General features: G+C 38.4%; 2 protein-coding genes across 30 annotated transcripts in view; one reads left to right on the top strand and one right to left on the bottom strand.

The window, feature by feature from the left end:
• Positions 1-17,862, bottom strand: part of PARPBP (PARP1 binding protein) — an 80,992-nt gene extending 63,130 nt beyond the window's left edge. For 14 of the 28 annotated variants that reach the window (XM_055358790.2, XM_055358796.2, XM_055358795.2 and 11 more), the window contains exons 1-2: positions 17,750-17,823; positions 14,007-14,162 (exon numbers count right to left, since the gene is read on the bottom strand). In XM_055358790.2, the coding sequence (XP_055214765.1) occupies positions 14,007-14,159 (153 nt within the window). In that variant the 5' untranslated portion in view covers positions 14,160-14,162; positions 17,750-17,823. Of the gene's footprint in view, positions 1-14,006; positions 14,163-17,749 lie in introns of those variants that run through there. The other 14 variants (XR_008670535.1, XR_008670536.1, XM_055358807.1 and 11 more) reach the window with 3 other exon arrangements.
• Positions 17,863-17,876: 14 nt separating this feature from the next.
• Positions 17,877-20,463, top strand: part of NUP37 (nucleoporin 37) — a 45,900-nt gene continuing 43,313 nt past the window's right edge. Inside the window, exons 1-2 of one of the 2 annotated variants that reach the window (XM_004053773.4) lie at positions 17,877-17,977; positions 19,588-19,808. In XM_004053773.4, coding sequence (XP_004053821.1) covers positions 19,653-19,808 — 156 coding nt within the window. In that variant the 5' untranslated portion in view covers positions 17,877-17,977; positions 19,588-19,652. Of the gene's footprint in view, positions 17,978-18,684; positions 18,984-19,587; positions 19,809-20,463 lie in introns of those variants that run through there. The other variant, XM_055358809.2, reaches the window with a different exon arrangement.

Raw genomic sequence — 20,463 nt, 5'->3', positions numbered from 1 at the left:
ACATTTGACCCAGCCATCCCATTACTGGGTATATACCCAAAGGATTATAAATCATACTGCTATAAAGACACACGCACACGTATGTTTATTGCGACACTATTCACAATAGCAAAGACTTGGAACCCACCCAAATGTCCAACAATGATAGACTGGATTAAGAAAATGTGGCACATATACACCATGGAATACTATGCAGCCATAAAAAAGGATGAGTTCATGTCCTTTGTAGGGACATGGATGAAGCTGGAAACCATCATTCCGAGCAAACTATCTCAAGGACAGAAAACCAAACGCTGCATGTTCTGACTCATAGGTGGGAACTGAACAATAAGAACACATGGACACAGGAAGGGGAACATCACAAACTGGGGCCTGTCATGGGGTGGGGGGAGCGGGGAGGGATAGCATTAGGAGATGTACCTAATGTAAATAACGAGTTAATGGGTGCAGTACACCAACATGGCATATGTATATATATGTAACAAACCTGCACGTTGTGCACATATACCCTAGAATTAAAAAAAAAAAAAATCTTTAGCAGTATATAACTGTTAGAGAGGCATTATATAATTCAAGCTAAAAAATTTTCCCCCTCAAAAAACATGCTAAAAACCTAAAACTTAAAGAGTATTTTAATACATCTTTTCTTTTCTCCCACTTTAACAGTTGAGAAAAAACAAATATGCTATTAGACAGACCAACAACTCTACTAGGTATTCAAAAGTTTTACTGTAGTCAAATTCAGCTGTAAGAATTATACTTTAAGACTCATGTTCTCAAACTTCAGAGAATTAAAAACTTACGTGGTGGTTCACGCCTGTAATTCTAGCACTTTGGGAGGCTGAGGCGGGTGGATCACGAAGTCAGGAGATCGAGACCATCCTGACTAACATGGTGAAACCCCGTCTCTACTAAAAATACAAAAAATTAGCCAGGAGTGGTGGTGGGTGCCTGTAGTCCAGCTACTCGGGAGGCTGAGGCAAGAGAATGGCATGAACCCAGGAGGCGGAGTTTACAGTGAGCAGAGATTGCGCCACTGCACTCCAGCCTGGGTGACAGAGTGAGACTCTGTCTCAAAAACAAAAAAAAAAAACAAAAAACCACAAAACAAAACAAAAACCAAAAGAGAAATCTAAATAGAGCTCAAACACAGGATAAAAAATATAAGTCATGGATATATACAACCAACTCTATCTACTTTTAATTACTATATGCTACTCACGAATGCACCCGCTGACATATAGGTATGTTGTTTCATATTGCTTGGAAGTCAGAGCACAGTTGAGGATGCCTAAGCTAACTCTGTATGTGGAAAGTTGAAATAAAACTGAACTGCAACCTACCACACCACTACACATGTGCACACACATACAAGAACTGTGAAAAGCTCAGTTGCAACTCACCTCTTCTTTCCCACCCAGAGTCTGAACTTTCACACTGAATTAAGTGAATTAGCAAGTAGAAAATTAGCAAGTAGAAAGAGACACTGAGTGACTGCTACATAAACAAATCCTGAAGAAAAACTGACTTGGATTGAATATTTCAGTATGTGAAAATTCTTACAATGAGGGTTAAATGTTTTTCAGGGTATATTTCACTTAGCTTGTTGATAAAATGTACTTATTTCTTTAAAAGTAAGTCATAAATAAATGAAAGGAGGTGATTTGAATATAGTCTGATTCCAGAATAACAGCCTTCAATCACTATACAATACTGATTCTGAAAAATTGCCTCAATTCCTCTCTCATTATTTTCCAGTGTATGGTCACCAAGGTTTAACCCTTAGCTAGTCTATTTATTCAATATTCTCATAATCCATCATTTACCTTAGTACTATTTCCTCAGACTACTAAAGAAGAATAAATTAAAATAAAAATAGGGTATCTAGCTTAAGTTACTGAGTGAACAATGGCACATGCCAATATGACTAAGAATATGAATGGAAAGGTCAGTTGAAAAAGCAAACAATGTGCTCTATTTTAAAAATTGATGTGGGAGAGACTCCATCTCAAAAAAAAATGATGTGGAAACAGTACAGGGACATCAAGGTAAAGATGATCATACTGGATTTAAGATTCAGTAGAATGGTATCTCACATAAATGCAGGTAGAAGAATGTAAGGGAAATGCATCCAGTGAAAGTAGGTAAAATGGAGAAAAGCTAAAACTTGTAGGTAAAACTAGAAGATACTGAAATAATTAAGATCACTCCACACCCAAATTATGCCACCTGGTAAAATGAAAATCTAGGCTAAAAGTACTTGAAAAACAGCAGGTGCAAGATGATCACTATGAACTTCCTTCCGTTTCTTCAAAACAGAAGACAAAATTCCCATGTGAAAGATACCCTCTTTATACAAGTAACGGTCTTATCATCAAGGAGTGTAAACTGAGGTCCAGGGAAATCTATACAAACCTTATTAAACTAATCTTTATTTCCTGGCCACTACTCCACCCAATTAAACACCCAAGTTCCTTTGCCTTGTCATTTTTTTTTTTTTTTTTGGAGACGGAGTCTCTGTCTCCCAGGCTGGAGTGCAGTGGCGCAATCTCACTGCAAGCTCCGCCTTCCGGGTTCACACCATTCTCCTGCCTCAGCCTCCCGAGTAGCTGGAACTACAGGCGCCTGCCACCACACCCAGCTAATTCTCTTGTATTTTTAGTAGAGATGGGGTTTCACCATGTTAGCCAGAATGGTGTCGATCTCCTGACCTAGTGATCCACCCACGTTGGCCTCCCAAAGTGCTGGGATTACAGGCGTGAGCCACCATGCCCAGCCCACATTTTCATTTTACTACTCTTTCTCCGATTCAGTATGTAAGTGTTCAACTCTAACTTGTCTTTTGGTCTTCATTTCCTTATGCATATTCCTAGGCCATTTAATACTCCTATTAAATTTGTATGATTTTCTCCTGTTGATCTGTCTTATGTCAATTTAATTCTCAGGCCCAGCCAAAAACCCTAAAAGGGTGGAGGTAAAATTTTGCCTCCCTTACAGTACCAACAAAATTTATAACAAAGAGAATATCTAAAATACATATAGAAATATTCCAAATAAGAAAGAGGTCAGACATAGTGGTTCATGCCTGTAATCCCAGCACTTTGGGAGGCCGAGGCAGGCAGATCCCTTGGGCCCAGGAGTTCAAGACCAGTCTGGGCAACATGGAGAAACCCTGTCTCTATAAAAAATAAAAGAATTAGCTGGGCATGGTGGTACGTACCTGTAGTCCCAGCTACTTGGGAGGCTGAGGTAAAAATCACCTAAGCCTGGGGAGGTCGAGGTTGCAGTGAACTATGATTGTGCCACTGCACTCCAGCCTGGGCGACAGAGTGAGAGCCTGTCTCACAGCAAAAACAAGAGACAAAAACAACTCAATAGTAAAATAAGAAAAGGATATGAATAGAAAGTCTATGAGGAGAATACTTACCTACTGGCTTCATAAAATGAGCTGGAAAGTGTTCCCCCTTCTGCATGCTTTTGGAAGAGTTTGAGAAGGATTGGTATTAGTTCTTTAAATGTTTGGGAGAATTCAGCAGTAAAGCCATCAGGTCCTGGGCTTTTCTTTAATAAAAGACTTTTTATTACTGATTCAATGTCCTTATTTTTTATTGGTCTATTCAGAGTTCCTATTTCTTCATGATGTAGTCTTGGTAGATAGTACGTGTCAAGGAATTTATCCATTTCTTCTAGGTTATCCAATTTGTTGGCATACAAATTGTTCATAGTAGTCTTTTATGACCTGTTTTATTTCTGTGGTATTAGTTATAATGTATCCTTTTTCATTTCTTTTTTTTTTTTTTTTTGAGGCTTCTCTTTTTTCTTAGTTTACCTAAAGGTTTGTTGATTTTGTTTATCTTTTCAAAAAGCCAACTCTTAGCTTCATTGATCTTTGCTATTGTTTTTTTAGTCTCTATTTCATTTATTTCTGCTCTCATCTTTATTATTCTCTTCCTTCTGCTAAGTTTGGGCTTAGTGTGTTCTTTTCCTAGTTTCTTTTGGTGTAACGTTAAGTTTATTAAAGATCTTTTTTTCTTTCAATGTAGGTGTTTATTGCTATAAGCTTTCCTCTTAGAATTGCTTTTGCTCTATCCCATAAGTTGTGGTATGTTGTACTTCCATATTTTTTAAGGTTTTTTTAAATGTCCTTTTAATTTCTTCTTCGAACCGTTGGTTAATTTCCACGTGTTTGTTAATTTTCCAAATTCTTCCTGTTACAGATTTCTAGTTTCATACCACTGTAATCAGAAAAGATACTCAGTATGATTTCAATCTTCTTAAATTTGTTAAGACTTGTTTTGTGGGCTAACATATGATCTATCTTGAAGAATGTTCTGTATGAACTAAGAACTCTTCCAAAAAAATGAAAAGGGAATACTTCCAAACTCATTTTATGAAACAAGCATGACCCGGATTCCAAAGCCACACTAGGACACTACAAGAAAAAAAAAATTAGAGGACAATATCCATAATGAACACATATGCAAAATTCCTCAACAAAATACTAGGAAACCAAATTAAACAGTACATTAAAAGGATCACTCATGATGACAAAGTCAGATTCATACCAGGGATGGTCCAGCATATGCAAATCTATAAACAAAATATGGCACATAACAGAATGAAGGACAAAACACTATGATCATCTCTAAAGACACAGAAAAAAACATCTGACAAAATTAAATATCCTCTCATTATAATAATTGTCAACACATTAGATATAAAAAAATACTTCAACATGAGAAAGGCCATATATGACAAACTCACAGCTAACATCATACTCAATAGTGAAAAAGTTGAAAGAGTTCCCTTTAAGATCAGGAACAAGACAAGGATGCTTACTCTTCCCACTTCTATTCAACATAGTACTAGAAGGTGTAGCCAGAGTGGTTAGGTAAGAAAAAGAAACAAAAGGCATCCAAATTGGAAAGAAATAAGTGAAACTGTTCCTGTTTACAGATAACATGTTCTTATATATAGAAAACCATAAAGACGCCACCAAAAACTGTAAGAATAAACAAATTGTGTAAAGTGGCAAGATACAAAAATCAAAATACAAAAATCAGTATCATTTCAATGCACTAAAAACAATCTGAAAAAGTAATCCAGAAAACAATCCCATTTACAATAGCTATAAAAACAAAAAATTTTTACAAATAAATTTAACCAAGAAGATGAAAGATCTGCACACTGAAAACTATAAAACATGGATAAAAGAAATTAAAGAAGACACAAATATATGGAAAGTTATCCCATATTGATGAACTGGAAGAATTAATATTGTTAAAATGTCCATATTATCCAAAGCAATATACAGATTCAATGCAATTCCTATCAAAATTCCAGTGCCATTTTTGACAGAAATAGAAAAAACAATTTTAAAATTTATATGGAACTACAACAGACCCCAAACAGCAAAAACAATCTTGAGCAAAATGAACAAAGCTGGAGGCATCACACTACCTAACTTCAAACTATACTACAAAACTATGGTAATCCAAATAGCATAGTACTAGCATAAAAACATACGGATATACCAGTGGAACAGAATTGAGAACCAAGATATATATCCACAAATTTACAGGCAATTGGTTTTGAAAAAAGATACAAAAAACACCTAATGGGGAAAGAACAGTCTAATCAATAAATGTTGGACAACTGGGTATCTACCTGCAGAAAAATGAAATTAGACTCTTATCCCTTTTACAAAAATCAACTCAAAATGGATTTTTTTCTTTTGAACTTTTAAGTTCAGGGGTATATGTGCAGGTTTGTTACACAGGTAAATTCATGTCATAGGGGTTTGTTGTACAGATTCTTTTTTTTTTTTTTTTTTTTTTTTGAGACAGGGTCTCGCTCTGTCGCTATCCCCCAGACTGGAATGCAATGGCATGACTTCAGCTTACTGCAACCTCCACCTCCTGGGTTCAAGTGATTCTCCCACCTCAGCCTCTCAAGTAGCTGGGATTACAGGCACATGCCACCATGGCCTGGCTAATTTGTGTATTTTTAGTAGAGATGGAGTTTCACCCTGTTGGCCAGGCTGGTCTCAAACTCCCGACCTCAGGCGATCTGCCTGCCTCAGCCTCCCAAAGTGCTGGGATTACAGGCATTAGCCACCGCATCCAGCTGTACAGATTATTTTGTCACCCCGGTATTAAGCCAAGTGCCCATTAGTTATTCTTCCTGATCCTCTCCCTCCTCCCACCCGTCACCCTTCAGTAGGCCCCAGTACCTGTTATTTCCCTCTATGTGTCCATTTGTTCTCATCATTTAGCTCCCACTTATAAGTGAGAACATGTGGTATCTGGTTTTCTGTTCCTGCATTAGTTTGCTAAGGATAATGGTCTCTAGTTCCTTTTCCTGCAAAGGACATGATCTCATTCTTTTTTACAGCTGTAGAGTATTCCATGATGTATATGTACCACATTTTCTTTATCCAATCTATCATTAATGGCCATTTAGGTTGATTCCAAATCTTTGCTTCTGTCAATAGCACTGCAATAAACCTACACATGCATGTGTCTTTATGATAGAATGATTCATATTCCTTTGGATATATACCCAATAATGGGATTGCTGGGTCAAATGGTAGTTCTGTTTTTAGGTCTTCAAGGAATCTCCACACTGCTTTACACAATGGTTGAACTAATTTACACTCCCCCAACAGTGTATAAGTGTTCCTTTTTCTCCACAGCCTTGCCAGTACCTCTTTTGTTTTTCTTTTGAGACAGAGTCTCGCTCCATCACACAGGCTGGAGTGCAGTGGTGCAATCTCAGCTCACTGCAATCTCTGCCTCTCGGGTTCAAGTGATTCTAATGCCTCAGCCTCCCAAGTGGCTGGGAATACAGGTGCATGCCACCACGCCCAGCTAATTTTTGTAATTTTAGTAGAGATGGGGTTTCACCATGTTGGCCAGGTTGGTTTCAAAATCCTGACCTCAAGTGATCCACCCACCTTGGCCTCCCAAAGTGCTGGGATTATAGGCGTGAGCCACTGTTACTTTTTGATTTTTTAATTATAGCCATCCTGCTGGTGTGAGATGATATCTTATTGTGGTTTTGACTTGCAATTTTTAATGATCAGTGATGTTGAGCTTTTTTTCATATGCTTGTTGGCCACATGTATGTCTTCTTTTGAAAAGTGTCTGTTCATGTCCTTTGCCCACTTCTTTTTTTTAGGTTTTTTTTTTTTCTGAGATGGAGTTTCACTCTTGTTGCCTGGGCTGTAGTGTAGTGGTGTGATCTCAGCTCACTGCAACCTCCGCCTCCCAGGTTCAAGTGATTCTCCTGCCTCAGTCTCCCGAGTAGCTGGGATTACAGGCGTCTGCCCCCATGCCCGGCTAATGTTTTGTATTTCTAGTAGAGATGGGGTTTCACCATGTTGCCCAGGCTGATCTTGAACTCCTGACCTCAGGTGATCCGCCTGCCTCAGCCTCCCAAAGTACTCAGATTACATGAGTAAGCCACCATGCCCAGCCCTTTGCCTACTTCTTAATGGGATTTTTTCTTGTAAATCTGTCTAAGTTCTTTATAGATACTAGATGTCAGACCTTTGTCAGATGTATAGTTTGTAAAAATTTTCTCCCATGCTGTAGGTTGTCTGTTTATTCTGTTGATAGTTTTGTTTGCTGTGTAGAAGCTCTTTAGTTTAATTAGATCCCATTTGTCAATTTTTGCTTTTGTTGCATTGCTTTTGGCATCTTCATCATGGAATCGTTGCCCATGCCTGTGTCCAGAATGGTATTGCCTAGGTTGTCTTCCAGGGTTTTTACAGTTTTGGGTTTTATATGTAAGCCCCTCATCTTGAGTTGATTTTTGTATGTAGTGTAAGGAAGAGGTCCGGTTTCAATCTTCTGCACATGGTTAGCCAGTTATCCCAGCACCATTTATTGAATAGGGAATCCTTTCCCCATTGCTTGTTTTCATCAGCTTTGTTGAAGATCAGATAGTTGTTGGTATGTGGTCTTATTTCTGGGCTCTGTATTCTGTTCCATTGGTCTATGTGTCTGTTTTTCTACCAATACCATGCTGTTTTGGTTACTGTAGCCCTTTAATACAGTTTGAAGTCAGGTAGCATGATACCACCTGCTTTCTTCTTTTTGCTTAGGATAGCCTTAGCTATTTGGGGTCTTTTTGGGTTCGATAGGAATTTTAAAAGAGCTTTTTCTAGCTCTGCAAAGAATGTCACTGGAAGTTTGACAGGACTGGCATTAAATATATAAATTGCTTTGAGCAGTAGTCAAGTCTAGAGGCAAATCAGGAATGCAACCTCATTCACAATTGCCATAAAAAGAATAAAATACCTGGAAATACAGTCAACCAGGGAGGTGAAAGATCTCTACAATGAAAACTACAAAACACTGCTCAAAGAAATCAGAGAAGGTACAAACAAATGAAAAAACATTCCAGGCTCATTGGCTAGAAGAATGAATATGAAAATGTATTAAAGGCTTAAATTTAACATTTGAAACTGTAAAAGTCCTAGAAAAAAACAGAGGAAAAACTCCATGACATTGGTCTGGGGAATGGTTTTTTGGACATAAACCCAGAAGCACAGACAGCAAAAGCAAAAATAGATGAATGGGATTATATCAAACTAAAAACCTTCTGCACAGCCAAGGAAACAATCAGCAGAGTGAAGAGACAACCTATGGAATGGGAGAAAATATATCCAAATCATGTATCAGATAAAAGGTTAATATCCAAAATATATAAGAAACTCAATAAGAAAACAACCCCATAAAAAAAGAATGGACAAAAGAGCAGGATGCAGTGGCATATGCCTACAGTCTCAATTACTTCAGAGGTTGAGGCAGGAGAATTCTTGAGCCTAGGAGTCCAAGTGCAGCCTGGGCAACATATTGAGACTCTGTCTCTAAATAATAAAATGAATTTTAAAAATAATCATTTTTTAAGAATTGGACAAAGGATCTGAATAGACATTTCCAAAAAGAAGACACACAAATTGCCAAGAGGTATATAAAAAATGCTCAACATCACTAATCATCAGAAAAATGCAAATGAAAACCAAAATAAATTATGACCTGTTAGGATGGCCATTATTGAAAAGATAAAAGTGTTAAAAAAAAAAATGTGAAGCAAAGGGAATCCTTTGTATACTGTTGGTGGAAATGTAATTAGTATAAGCATTACAGTATGAAAGTTTCTCAAAAAATAAAACTACCATATGATCCTGCAATCCCAATACTGGGTATATATCCAAAGGAAATGAAATCAGTAGTGAAGAGAGATCAGGACTCCTATGGCCATTGCTGCATTGTTCACAATAGCCAAGACATGGAATCAACCTAAGTATCCATCAATGGATGAATGGATAGAAAATGTGGTATATATACACAATGGAATGCTATTCAGCCCCATAAAAGAGAGAAATCCTGTCATTTGTAACAACATGGATGTACCTGGAAAACATTATATTAAGGGAAGTAAGACAGGCATAGAAAGAGAAACACCACATAATCTCACTTACAAGTGGTGTGTTAAAAAGTTGAACTTACAGGCTGGGCACGGTGGCTCATGCCTGTAATCCCAGCATTTTGGGAGGCTGAGGTGGGCAGATCACGAGGTCAGGAAATCGAGACCATCCTGGCTAACACAGTGAAACCCCGTCTCTACTAAAAATACAAAAAATTAGCCGGGTGTGGTGGCGGGTGCCTGCAGTCCCAGCTACTAGGGAGGCAGAGGCAGAAGAATGGCGTGAACCCGGGAGGGGGAGCTTGCAGTGAGCTGAGACTGCACCACTGCACTCCAGCATGGGAGACAGAGTGAGACTCCATCAAAAAAACAAAAGAGGTGAACTTACAGAAGTAGAAAGACAATGATGGTTACTAGGGGATGTGGGGGCACGGTGGGTGGGGTGGATGGGGAGATACTCATCAAAGTATATACAGTTTCTGTTAGGAGGAATAATTTCAAGAGATCTATTGTACAACATGGTGTTGCTAGTTAATAACACCGTTGTATCCTTGAAAACTGTTCAGAGAATACATTTTGTTATCACCACAAAAATGTTAAGAATGTGAGGTAATGCATATTAATTTGCTCAGTTAAGCCATTTCACAATGTATACATATTTCAAAATATATTGTACATGATAAATAAATACAATTTTTTGTCAATTTAAAAAACTAAATTTTTTTTAAAATTAAGTGATTTGTCTAAGGCCACTCAGCCAAAAGGCTGAATTAGGCTGTGAACCCAAGCCAACTGACTCCCTAGCATTTACTCTTAGCCATAATACAAACTGCTCTGTTTTATTAACAATATATTTTGAATATTTTTCCATGTCAATAAATGTACATGTACCCAAGCTATTTAATTATTGCACACTATTCTACTGGCGGTTTACAATGCTATATAGAACCAACCTCCAGGTGATATACATGTAGAATATTTCTAGTTTATTTCATTATTAAAAATGAATCTACTATGAAAAAGAAAGATATCTAAATGATCAAATAAGCATTTAAACAAATTTTTAAACATGGTAGCTGTCCAAAAAAAAAATGAAATACCATTTTTTTATCTTTTCTAATAAAATCTGACATCTAATATGGAAAGAGGGATTAAAAAATGGCACTGTCTTCCATTGATGACATAAATGTAATTTCTTTTTTTTTTTTTTCTTTTTTTGAGATAGGTTCTCGCTCTGTTGCCCAGGCTAGAGTGCACTGGAGTGATCTTGGCTCACAGCAAGCCTCAACCTCCCAGGCTCAAGTGATCTTCTCACCTCAGTCTCCCAAGTAGCTGAGACTACAGGTACACTCCACCACACCCAGCTAATTTTTGTATTTCTTTGTAGAGACGAGGTTTCGCCATGTTGCCCAGGCTGGTCTTGAACTTCTGGGCTTAAGTGATCTGCCCATCATGGACTTTCAGAGTGCTGCGATTACAGGTATGAGTCAGTGTGTCTAGCCCATAAATGTAAATTCTGACTGCCACGTGTAAGATAAAAATGTGTCTCTCATGTAACTACTTAAATAAGGAGCCTAAAAAACCTCTTGCTCAGTGCAAACATTTCATTTCAAGGCAAAACTATTCATAACACAAAAGAACTTCAGTCTAAAGATCCACCAATAAATAGAATATGGCAGTCATATTAAAGGAACATGTGAGAGTGATAAAATGAAAAAATTAGATTAACTTTTCTGTCTATCACTACCTGAAAAGATCTTGAAAATAATGTTGGATGGAAAAAAACAAGATACAGAAAGAGCTGATACTGTTATAATTTTATTTTATTTATTTATTTTTGAGGTAGAGTCTCACTCTGTCGGCCAGACTGGAGTGCAGTGGCTCACTGCAACCTCTGCCTCCTGGGTTCAAGTGATAATCCTGCCTCAGCCTCCCGAGTAGCTGGGACTACAGGCGCCTACCACTACGCCCGGCTAATTTTTTAATTTTTAATAGAGACAAGGTTTCACCAAGTTGGCCAGGCTGGACTCAAACTCCTGACCTCATGTGATCTGCCGGCCTCGGTCTCCCAAAGTGATGGGATTACAGGCGTGAGCCACAGCACCCCGCCCCATCTGTTACAACTTTAAAACAGACACACCAACAGTGCAATATGGCTAACTTGATTTGCAGAAAAACTTCCTGGTACAGAACACCTAAAACTACAGGAGAAAATAGAAAAACTTTTTTAAAGCATGACTAAATAGTCTATAAAAGAGAAACTACAAAAGGTCAAAAACAAAGAGAAAGTGCCAATATACAAGGGTAAGCAAAAGGTGGGGCTTGTGTTTGTTTCAAGGCATCTACTACTCCCCGGCACTCTAGAACCTGGTTTTTATAAACCCTGAGCACAAATTTTGAAGACAAAGGAGAGTCCAAGAAAGGTAGAAAGCTGAATCAGGAACCCTTTCTGCTCACCCCGCCACATAAAGCCAAAGCCTTTGAAAGGCAACACTCTTAATATGTCTCCTAGAAAAACAATCTGCCCAGTGGAAGGCATTGGTGAAGAGATTTGCCAATGAAGTGATTCTAGAAGTTATTCCAGTATTGTGCTTATCTCTCTGGGTAATCTTTGCTTTGATTTTTGCCTAATAATTAATTTCTGTTGAGGTAGGGGAGAATAATCATCTAACTTGGCAAAAAATTGAAGGTTCATTCCCTGGAGAGGGTAAAAAAGAGCCTCTAGACCAAAGAGTACAACTGAGGGGCTCAGCTTGATCTCTTTGACGAAGTCAATTGTCTGGTGTCTGAGCATCATATTCTTCTTATGGCTATTAGTTTACATGTATTTGTATGATCCTCTACATAATGTCTGCCTTATCTACTAGGTAATATGTTTCATGATGGCAGGAGTCAAGTCTAGTTTTGCTCACCATTTTAACCCCAACATATATCACAATGCCTGGCTTATAGTAGAAGCTCAAAAATAGAAAAAGAGAAAAAAGTAATTAGTGGAGGGAAGGAGATTAACATTTATTCAGACAGCTGTATTGGCCTTTTTACTGTTCCTGGAACATCCAGGCATAGTCCCACCTCAGGGCCACTACACCTGCTCCTCCCTTTGCCTGAGGTAGTCCCTTCCCACAAAAATCCCCATGGCTAATGCCCTCCCCTCTTTCAAATCTTTGCTCAAATGGTACTTTCCAGGTGAGGCCTTCCCTGACCACCCTATCTCAAATTCCAACAACCCTTTCACCCCAAACTCTGCATATTCCTTAGTCGCATGTTTTATTGTTTTCTGTATGTTTATTATGTATATATTAATAACACTATTATTAATAGCATTTATTATGTCCTAAAAGACTAAATATCTTACAGTACTAGCTATCTCTCCCTAGAAGGTTCACTCCATAAGAAGAGACTTCTTTCATTACTGTATTCCCAATTTTTACAATGATGTCTAACACACAGTAAAAACTCAGTATTTGTTCAAAAAATGACTGACTACATAAAATAAAATAACATGTTGTCATTGTTTTAGAGATTCAAAATTTATCTTAACATGCATTGTTTAAAATATGCAAAACTGCCAACTATTCACAGGTAGAAAACACTATCCCTGTTTTAAGACTTTATACTTTTTAATTTTTAAGTGTTAAAATATTCTTCCTTTTTCAAAATGATGATCATAGTATATAGTAACTATTTTTTCTCAATGGCCTTATTTGCAAAAATGAGAAATGGTTAAAATCTGTCAGTGTCTAATAATTTTTTAGAAATTTTACTGGTCTATGGAATCTAAAAATCTGGAAACTACTGACATATAAAATTAAAATAACTCATCAGAATGTCATTTCAATATCTAGCCCAACAGACCCATTGAAGCTAATTCTACCCTTCAAAAATCCTCTTCTCTAGTCAAGCCAGTATCTTTACCAAATTCATACCATGACTTTGATTCCCCTGAACCCTTCTTCTGAACTGACTTTCCTCATCATACCTCCTCTACAGCCTTCTCTTCCTTTATCTAAAATCTATCTAATATCACAAAGCCTTTCCTTACCACTCTATCCTACATTCATCCTTCTCTCATCTGAACACCTCTAGCCCTTAAGCTATGGCTTAAATCCAAACGCTAGTTTGGCTCAAGCTACCTAAGTAAGAATCACTTTGTGGAAATTTTTTAAAGGCAGTTTCCAGTATCTCGGTGCAGATTAGGAGAATTTCCAGGATTGGGGTACAAGAGCCAGTAGTTTTTAAAAGTTTAGGGAATGAAAAAAGTCTTATTAAATAAAAATAATTTGACCACAATAATAATAGTTACATGTTTATCCTAAATCTTCCTATTAAACATCAAATATGCATGTCCCGTGTATAATCATACATAAGAGCTTAATTTTGAAATAAATCATTTCAAATTCTATCATAACATTCTGACACAGATACACAGAGGCATTTGTGAAAATGGTGTATTATCACAGAAGGGCACATAATGTAAAGAAATTAATATTCTTAAGCTTAAGTTTATTCAAATGGGCAGCAATGAAATTTTGCTTTAAAAAAACAAGTTAACCCAAATATAGTTTACCAACCTGTTTGTTGTTCTCTGCCATAGAAAGCTGCAATGCCAAGAGCATGGAGTCTGCACCACATAGAGTAGTTCTCTCAGAGTTACAAAGAGCACGCCAATTCTTTCGAAACTCTTTAATCATATCCAAGACAGACTTCTGATTAAACACAGCCATTATCTTAAAGTAGGACAGAATACAAAGTTAAAGTATCTTATGTTAACTGGAAATTAACATTTAACATGTATAGGCAAGCACAGATAGAGAAAAACATATAGTGAATGAGAGGTCATTTCATATTTACCAAGATTGCTTTTAATTAAATTTAGGAAAACAAAATAATACAATTTCTGCGCAATCATATTTCCCTCCCCTTTGGTTTCTTAAGCCAAACCTTCTGAAAGAACAAAATGTAGCCTTCAATTCTGAAAATTCACACAAAAACAGACATGCAAATTTACTGCAAACTTATAATTACAAATATACCTAATTAAAGCTGTATTTAAATATATATATTTGTTTTGAGATAGGTAATATCTGATAAATTGGAAAAAAAAAAAAAAACCTAAAAAGCCAATTTCCTCCCATCCTACGTTGTCCCAAAAGAGGTGGCCTATTTTTCTACCCTTTTGAATCTGGACCAGGCTTGTGACTTGATTTAACCAATAGAATGTGGCAAGAATGACGCTGTGGGAATTCTGAGCTTAGGCCTTAAGTGGTGTGTGCAGAAGTACTAATACAATAGGCCTGAATGCTATCCTTTGAAGCTGGAGTCCAGTTCGGGAGCTTAGATTTCAGGAGTGTTTCCAGTAAGAGTGGTTCACTGTGCTAAACTGTTCATACAAACAATATAGTTTATGCTAAACACTTGCGAGTCTGGAATTTTGGTACATGTCAGACAGTGGATGCCTTTGCATTTAGCCCCCAATAAAAACCCTGGGCACTTAGTCTCTAATAAGCTTCCCTGGTAGACATTTCACATGTGTTGTCACAACCTGTTACTGGAGGAATTGTGTCCTATATGACCACTAGAGTATCACCAAGCAGTGTCCCACCCAAACTGCTGATCCACAGAATCATAAGGAAATGGTTATTTTAAAACCTTAACTTTTGAAATGGTTTGTTACACCGTACTACATAACCAATAAAATAACTAATATTTAGGAGCTTACTTGGTGGAGATACTTTTCAAAAGCTTAATATTGATTACCTCACTCGATTCTCATAAGTGTCCAATAAGACAGGTCTGTTATTATCCTTATTTTACCTAATACCCTCCACGTCACTCAGCTTGTAAGTGGACAAACAGCATAAACTTAATATGTCTAACTCTATAAGCTGTGTTCTTAAAGCATCATGTTAAGTAACTTCTCCTGATGCACACAAAAGCCTTTCAAAATAATTTGAGGTAGTGCCAATGTTTCATACACCCAAGACTATATAAGGCATCCAATTCCTTTCTCTGAGTTTACAGACATGCCTGCTAAAAGTTTTTTTCCTACTTTAAGTACTCAAGTCTCAACATACTCACATGCCCATCATCTTATTTTGGGTATTTTCCTGTACTTACTCCATTTGCTGACTCCTTCTGCTATCCTTTTCTTCTATTTTTATGTGGCATAAACAGAATCCTAGATGTTTACTTTGGTTTGTATAATCAAGAGCAAAGATATATGCCACTTGCAATATAATTAAATTATAGACACAATCTATGATGCAACTTAAAGATACAGGTAGACGATCAGAGATTAATTATTTACATAAATGCAAATCCTAGCAAATAGCTAAGAATTGTATTTCTCTTCAAAAAATCACCCTCATCTCTTGAAAGAAAAAAAAAAGTGAAGAACTGTCGGCTTCAGTGACACGGTCACTTTGCCTGAAATACATTTTTAGGAGTAAATTACTTACTGGTATTATTTAAAGGTAGTATGATGAGATTTGATTGCTATGAATGAAGACTCACTTGGGAATTAGGCCATTCTGAAATGTGGCTCCACCATTTACTGGCTGCGAGATCTTGGCCAAGTTACATCACCTTTCCCTGCCTCAGCTTCCTCATAACGAAAATGAAAACCCTATCCCATAGGGTTTTATGACAAGTAAACGACATAAACACAAGTAAAGCTTTTAGAACAGTGCCTGGCATGTATAAAAGCACATTAGCTATTATCATGCATTATGAGTTTCTAAGTTGTTTTGAGTTAAAAGTAAAAGAGTATTGCCTGGGCATGGTGGTTCACACTTGTAATCCCAGCACTTTGGGAAGCCGAGGCTCACCTAAGGTTAGGAGTTCGAGACCAACCTGGCCAACATGGTGAAACCCTGTCTACTAAAAATTAGCTGGGTGTGGTGGTGTGTGCCTGTAACCCCAGCTACTTGGGAGGCTGAGACAGGAGAATCGCTTGAACCAGGGAGGCGGAGGTTGCAGTGAGCCAAGATAGCACTACTGCACTCCAGCCCAGGTGACAGAGTGAGATTCTGTCTTAAAAAAAAAAAAAAAAAAGAGCATTACTATGGTGACAGAAAACCAAGAGTCTCATTCAGGGATCAGCTAATTTTTTCTAAAGGAACAAACAGTAAATATTTGAGGCATGCACAACTACTCACTTTGACCTTCTAGTGTGAAAATAGCCATGGACATACATAAACAAACAAATGAGTATAGCTGTGCTCCAATAAAACTTTTTTTATGGACACTGAAATTTGAATTTCATGTAATTTTTACACATCACAAAACATTATTCTTTCCATTTTTTCCCCCAACCATATAAACACGTAACACTCCTTCTTAGCTCAGGAGCTGGCTGCACAAAAACAGGCAGCACAGCCAGTTTGCCAACCCCTGGTCTAGTCCCAGCTCTTCCTGTAGCTAGCTGGCTGTGGGAGCCTATGCCATAAGCCTTACACGTGGTTGCCTAGGTGGAGGCATCATCACACAGAAATACTTGCCTTCCAGTCCCTTGAGAGAAGTCAATGAGACAATAAATATGCAAGCACTCTGAATGGCAGGCTGCACTATACAAAAAAACAGTAGCCAAAGGCAGCAGCGATAACACTTGTTTTTAAAAAATTGGATTCCAAGTTGCTCTAGAGCAAAAACTGTGAGACAGAAAATTGTCACTGGGCAGGCAGTGTGAAATGGTTGAAAAGAACTACACTTCCGAGTCAGATATCACTTCCAGGCTCCCCCTTTATGACCTGTAGTCCTTCGGTATTTAAAATCTCTAATGAGCATAAGTTTCTTCACCTGCAAAACCAGGAAGGGAATTCCTACCTCACAGAATGAGACGTTAGTGAAACAAGTACATAACCCACGTAGTGCCAGGCATTTAGTAGGTGCTCAATTTAAAAATTGCACTCAACATCATTATCAGTGTTCGAGTGCAAGTCCCAAAGGTTCCTTGGGAGGCTGTAACTAATCAGGAGTAGGAGAAAGTTGAGGAATTGGAGTCTGTGTACATAGTGGGACTAGAACCCAGGTTTCCTGCCTAACTAATGGAAGTTAAGCAGGCCTCTACGGGCCTGTCTTCCAAGCTGCAGACAAACCCTCAGGACCTACCAGCTCCATCGCTAGATACTGTGAACTCCGCCTACAGCCCCCAGGCCCAACCAGGCTCGAGCGTCAAGTCACTGCACCATAATACCTCGGTCCCACGGCACTTTGCTACGACCGAGGTATTACAGTGCAAAACACCCTCAAAAGCCACTGCCTGAATCACCACTTAAAAATGCGACAGGGCAGGTAAGGCAGACGCGAGACTTACGTGGTTAAGGGTAGACCCGAAGACGTACTCTTCAGTGTGCGGAAGGATCCCCGACGGGATGCCCTCCCGGGGCCGCCGCAGTCGCCGCTGAATACAGTTCAAACCTCGCGGGAGGCGCCGGGAGCCAATCGCTGCGCTCGCCCTCCGACCCGGAAGCAGAGCCACAGCGCGTCGCGGCAGCCCCCAAGGAAGACCAGCCTGCCTCTGGTCGGTTCCCGGCGCCGTGCGGTGCGTATTGAGCTGGGAGCCCGAGAGGCCAGGATGCTTTTGTGGCCGCCCAGCCTTGCCACTCTATCCCCGGGAGTTCTTCCTTCCCACCTCGGGCCCCGGGAGGTGGGAGCGGGGTCTTGAGGAACTCGCCTGGCCCGGGGAGAGGTGTCGGGGCTCATTGCAGAGACTTTCCTTGTTCCCTCCCTTCTTCTCTGCCGTTGTAGTTTTACAGGGGCAAGTCCTGTCCAACGTGTACGGTGAGGCCCCGGCCACTGCTTTAATGAGCAGTAGGTGTGGGGACGGAACAATTTCGTGACCTCGAATCTCTTGCACTTCTATACCTCTCTGCCTCCGTGTCCATAACACTTGCTGGTCACCCTTCAAAAGTCTCCAGTCCTGGATGTCCATTCCTAAAGTTACTAGTTTATAAGCGTCTCGAGGTGGGACTCATTCTCAGTAGATACTCTTAAGGTGCTTGATATGTTTGTTACTGAGTCCAACTGTTTTCAGGACAACCCTTTTGTCGAATTTTTTAAAAAACCAAAAACTCTAAAACCCATAATTCTCATGTGGGAATGTTACTTCCAGAGTGCACACTAGTCCCTGACAGGTTAAGGTCTTCTACCTAGTTTTAAGAATATTATTATTTTAAATTTTAAGTTCCGGGATACGTGTGCGGGACGTGCAGGTTTATTACAAAGGTAAACGTGTGCTAGGGTGGTTTGCTGCACCTGTCAACCCATCACCTAGGTATTAAGCTCCACATGCATTAGCTATTTATCCTGATGCTCTCCCTCCGCCCAACCCCCTGAACATTATTTTTATATCACACATTTTGGTACTCCTTAACAACAGATCCTGTATTTTCTATCTGTTTATGTTATAGCCCTTTTCACGTTGAGTCATAACTATCCCTAAACTGTGGTCTCCTTCAAGCCAGGAGGCTGTTTTTTTCTTCGTTAGCGCTGGTTCTCCACACACAATGAAGTCTTCCAAATCCTGGCCCTGCTTATGAGCTTGGCAAGTTAGTTAACCTTTTTAGTATATAATTTTAGTATATGTAAAATTCCAAGAGGGCATCTGACAACATTGTAATCCATATGTATGTTTTAGTTGTCATTGATATGAGCAGTGGTAACACTCTCAGGTTTAATCACCAAAGTAACTGAGGCAAGTAGATGGCCTCAGTTTCTCCATGTACAAAATGGAGACCAGAGGTAGTACCTGCCTTTAGATTTGTACAGATACCAGATGTGATCATGTCAGTAAAATGCTTAATATGGCACCTACAAATAGTGGTTCATAAAAGTTATTAATTTTTATTAACATTTGCTATTAAAGTGATTCCATCTTCAGATGAAATACTATTTGTTTTAGATAATCTAAACAGAACTTTGTGGTGTTATTGTTTGCTAGAATCACAGCTATGGGAAAGAGCTGTGGAGCAAATGTGGAACCATTAATAACTAGATTTAATATTTTTCCTGCAGTTTCTGTCCCTTGATAAGTACTTTACATGTTTCTTTTGAGCTTTCTGTCTCATTGTAACACCACAACCTTATTTTGATGCATTTGCTGAATGACTAACATATTGACCATTGTAATTGTACCTGTGCTGTAATCCACAGTTTCGTGACCTTGTCCAGTAGAAGGCTATTTAATTTTCACAACTGCTTGAATTTTGACATACAAGATGAAGCAAGACGCCTCAAGAAATGCTGCCTACACTGTGGATTGTGAAGATTATGTGCATGTGGTAGAATTTAATCCCTTTGAGAATGGGGATTCAGGAAACCTAATTGCATATGGTGGCAATAATTACGTGGTCATTGGCATGTGTACGTTTCAGGTTAGTCTACAAAACTGCACCGAATGACGGTGAACATATTTCACTACTAAGAGAACTTACATAAACCAAATCTAAACTTTGAAAGTATATTGAGTTTGAATGTTAAAAAAAAAAAAAAGATAAGACCCATAGAGAAAGATGTTCCCAGTTATATGTGCCTGAGATTTATGTAAACATTATACAGATAGTGAAAAAGAATGGTATGAGGCTTCACTTTTGCCTCATGATCATTAATGGAATATTCTGATAAGTGAAGGCTATGATTAACTGAACATTGGTATGTACAGGAAAAAAACAATATAAATGAGATCCAATTAATTACGGTTTTTCTACATCCTGCTTTGACATACGAAACCAGCTAATATTGAGAGCCTGAAAAACAATCTTCCAGGAGATTTTATAGCTTTTATAATATTCAGCTTTCGTATTAGTATGCTGTCATACTTTTTTGTGCATCTAACGTATGCAGAATATGGAGTCATATTAATTGAGCAGGCAGTTAAGCATAGCCATTAAGAGCATGAATTCTAGAACTGGAATGCCTACGTTTACTCCTGCTTTACTTACTTCTAACTAGCTATGAGACCTTGAATAAGATATTTAGCGTCTCCTGTAAACATGAGGAAAATAATGCTTGAATTTTAGTATATGTAAA

The sequence above is a fragment of the Gorilla gorilla genome, chromosome 10 (assembly GCF_029281585.2).
Source record: "Gorilla gorilla gorilla isolate KB3781 chromosome 10, NHGRI_mGorGor1-v2.1_pri, whole genome shotgun sequence".
Classification (NCBI taxonomy): Eukaryota; Metazoa; Chordata; class Mammalia; order Primates; family Hominidae; genus Gorilla; species Gorilla gorilla.
Note: the sequence above shows the minus strand (reverse complement) of the source record. Positions and strands in the feature narration are given on the sequence as shown.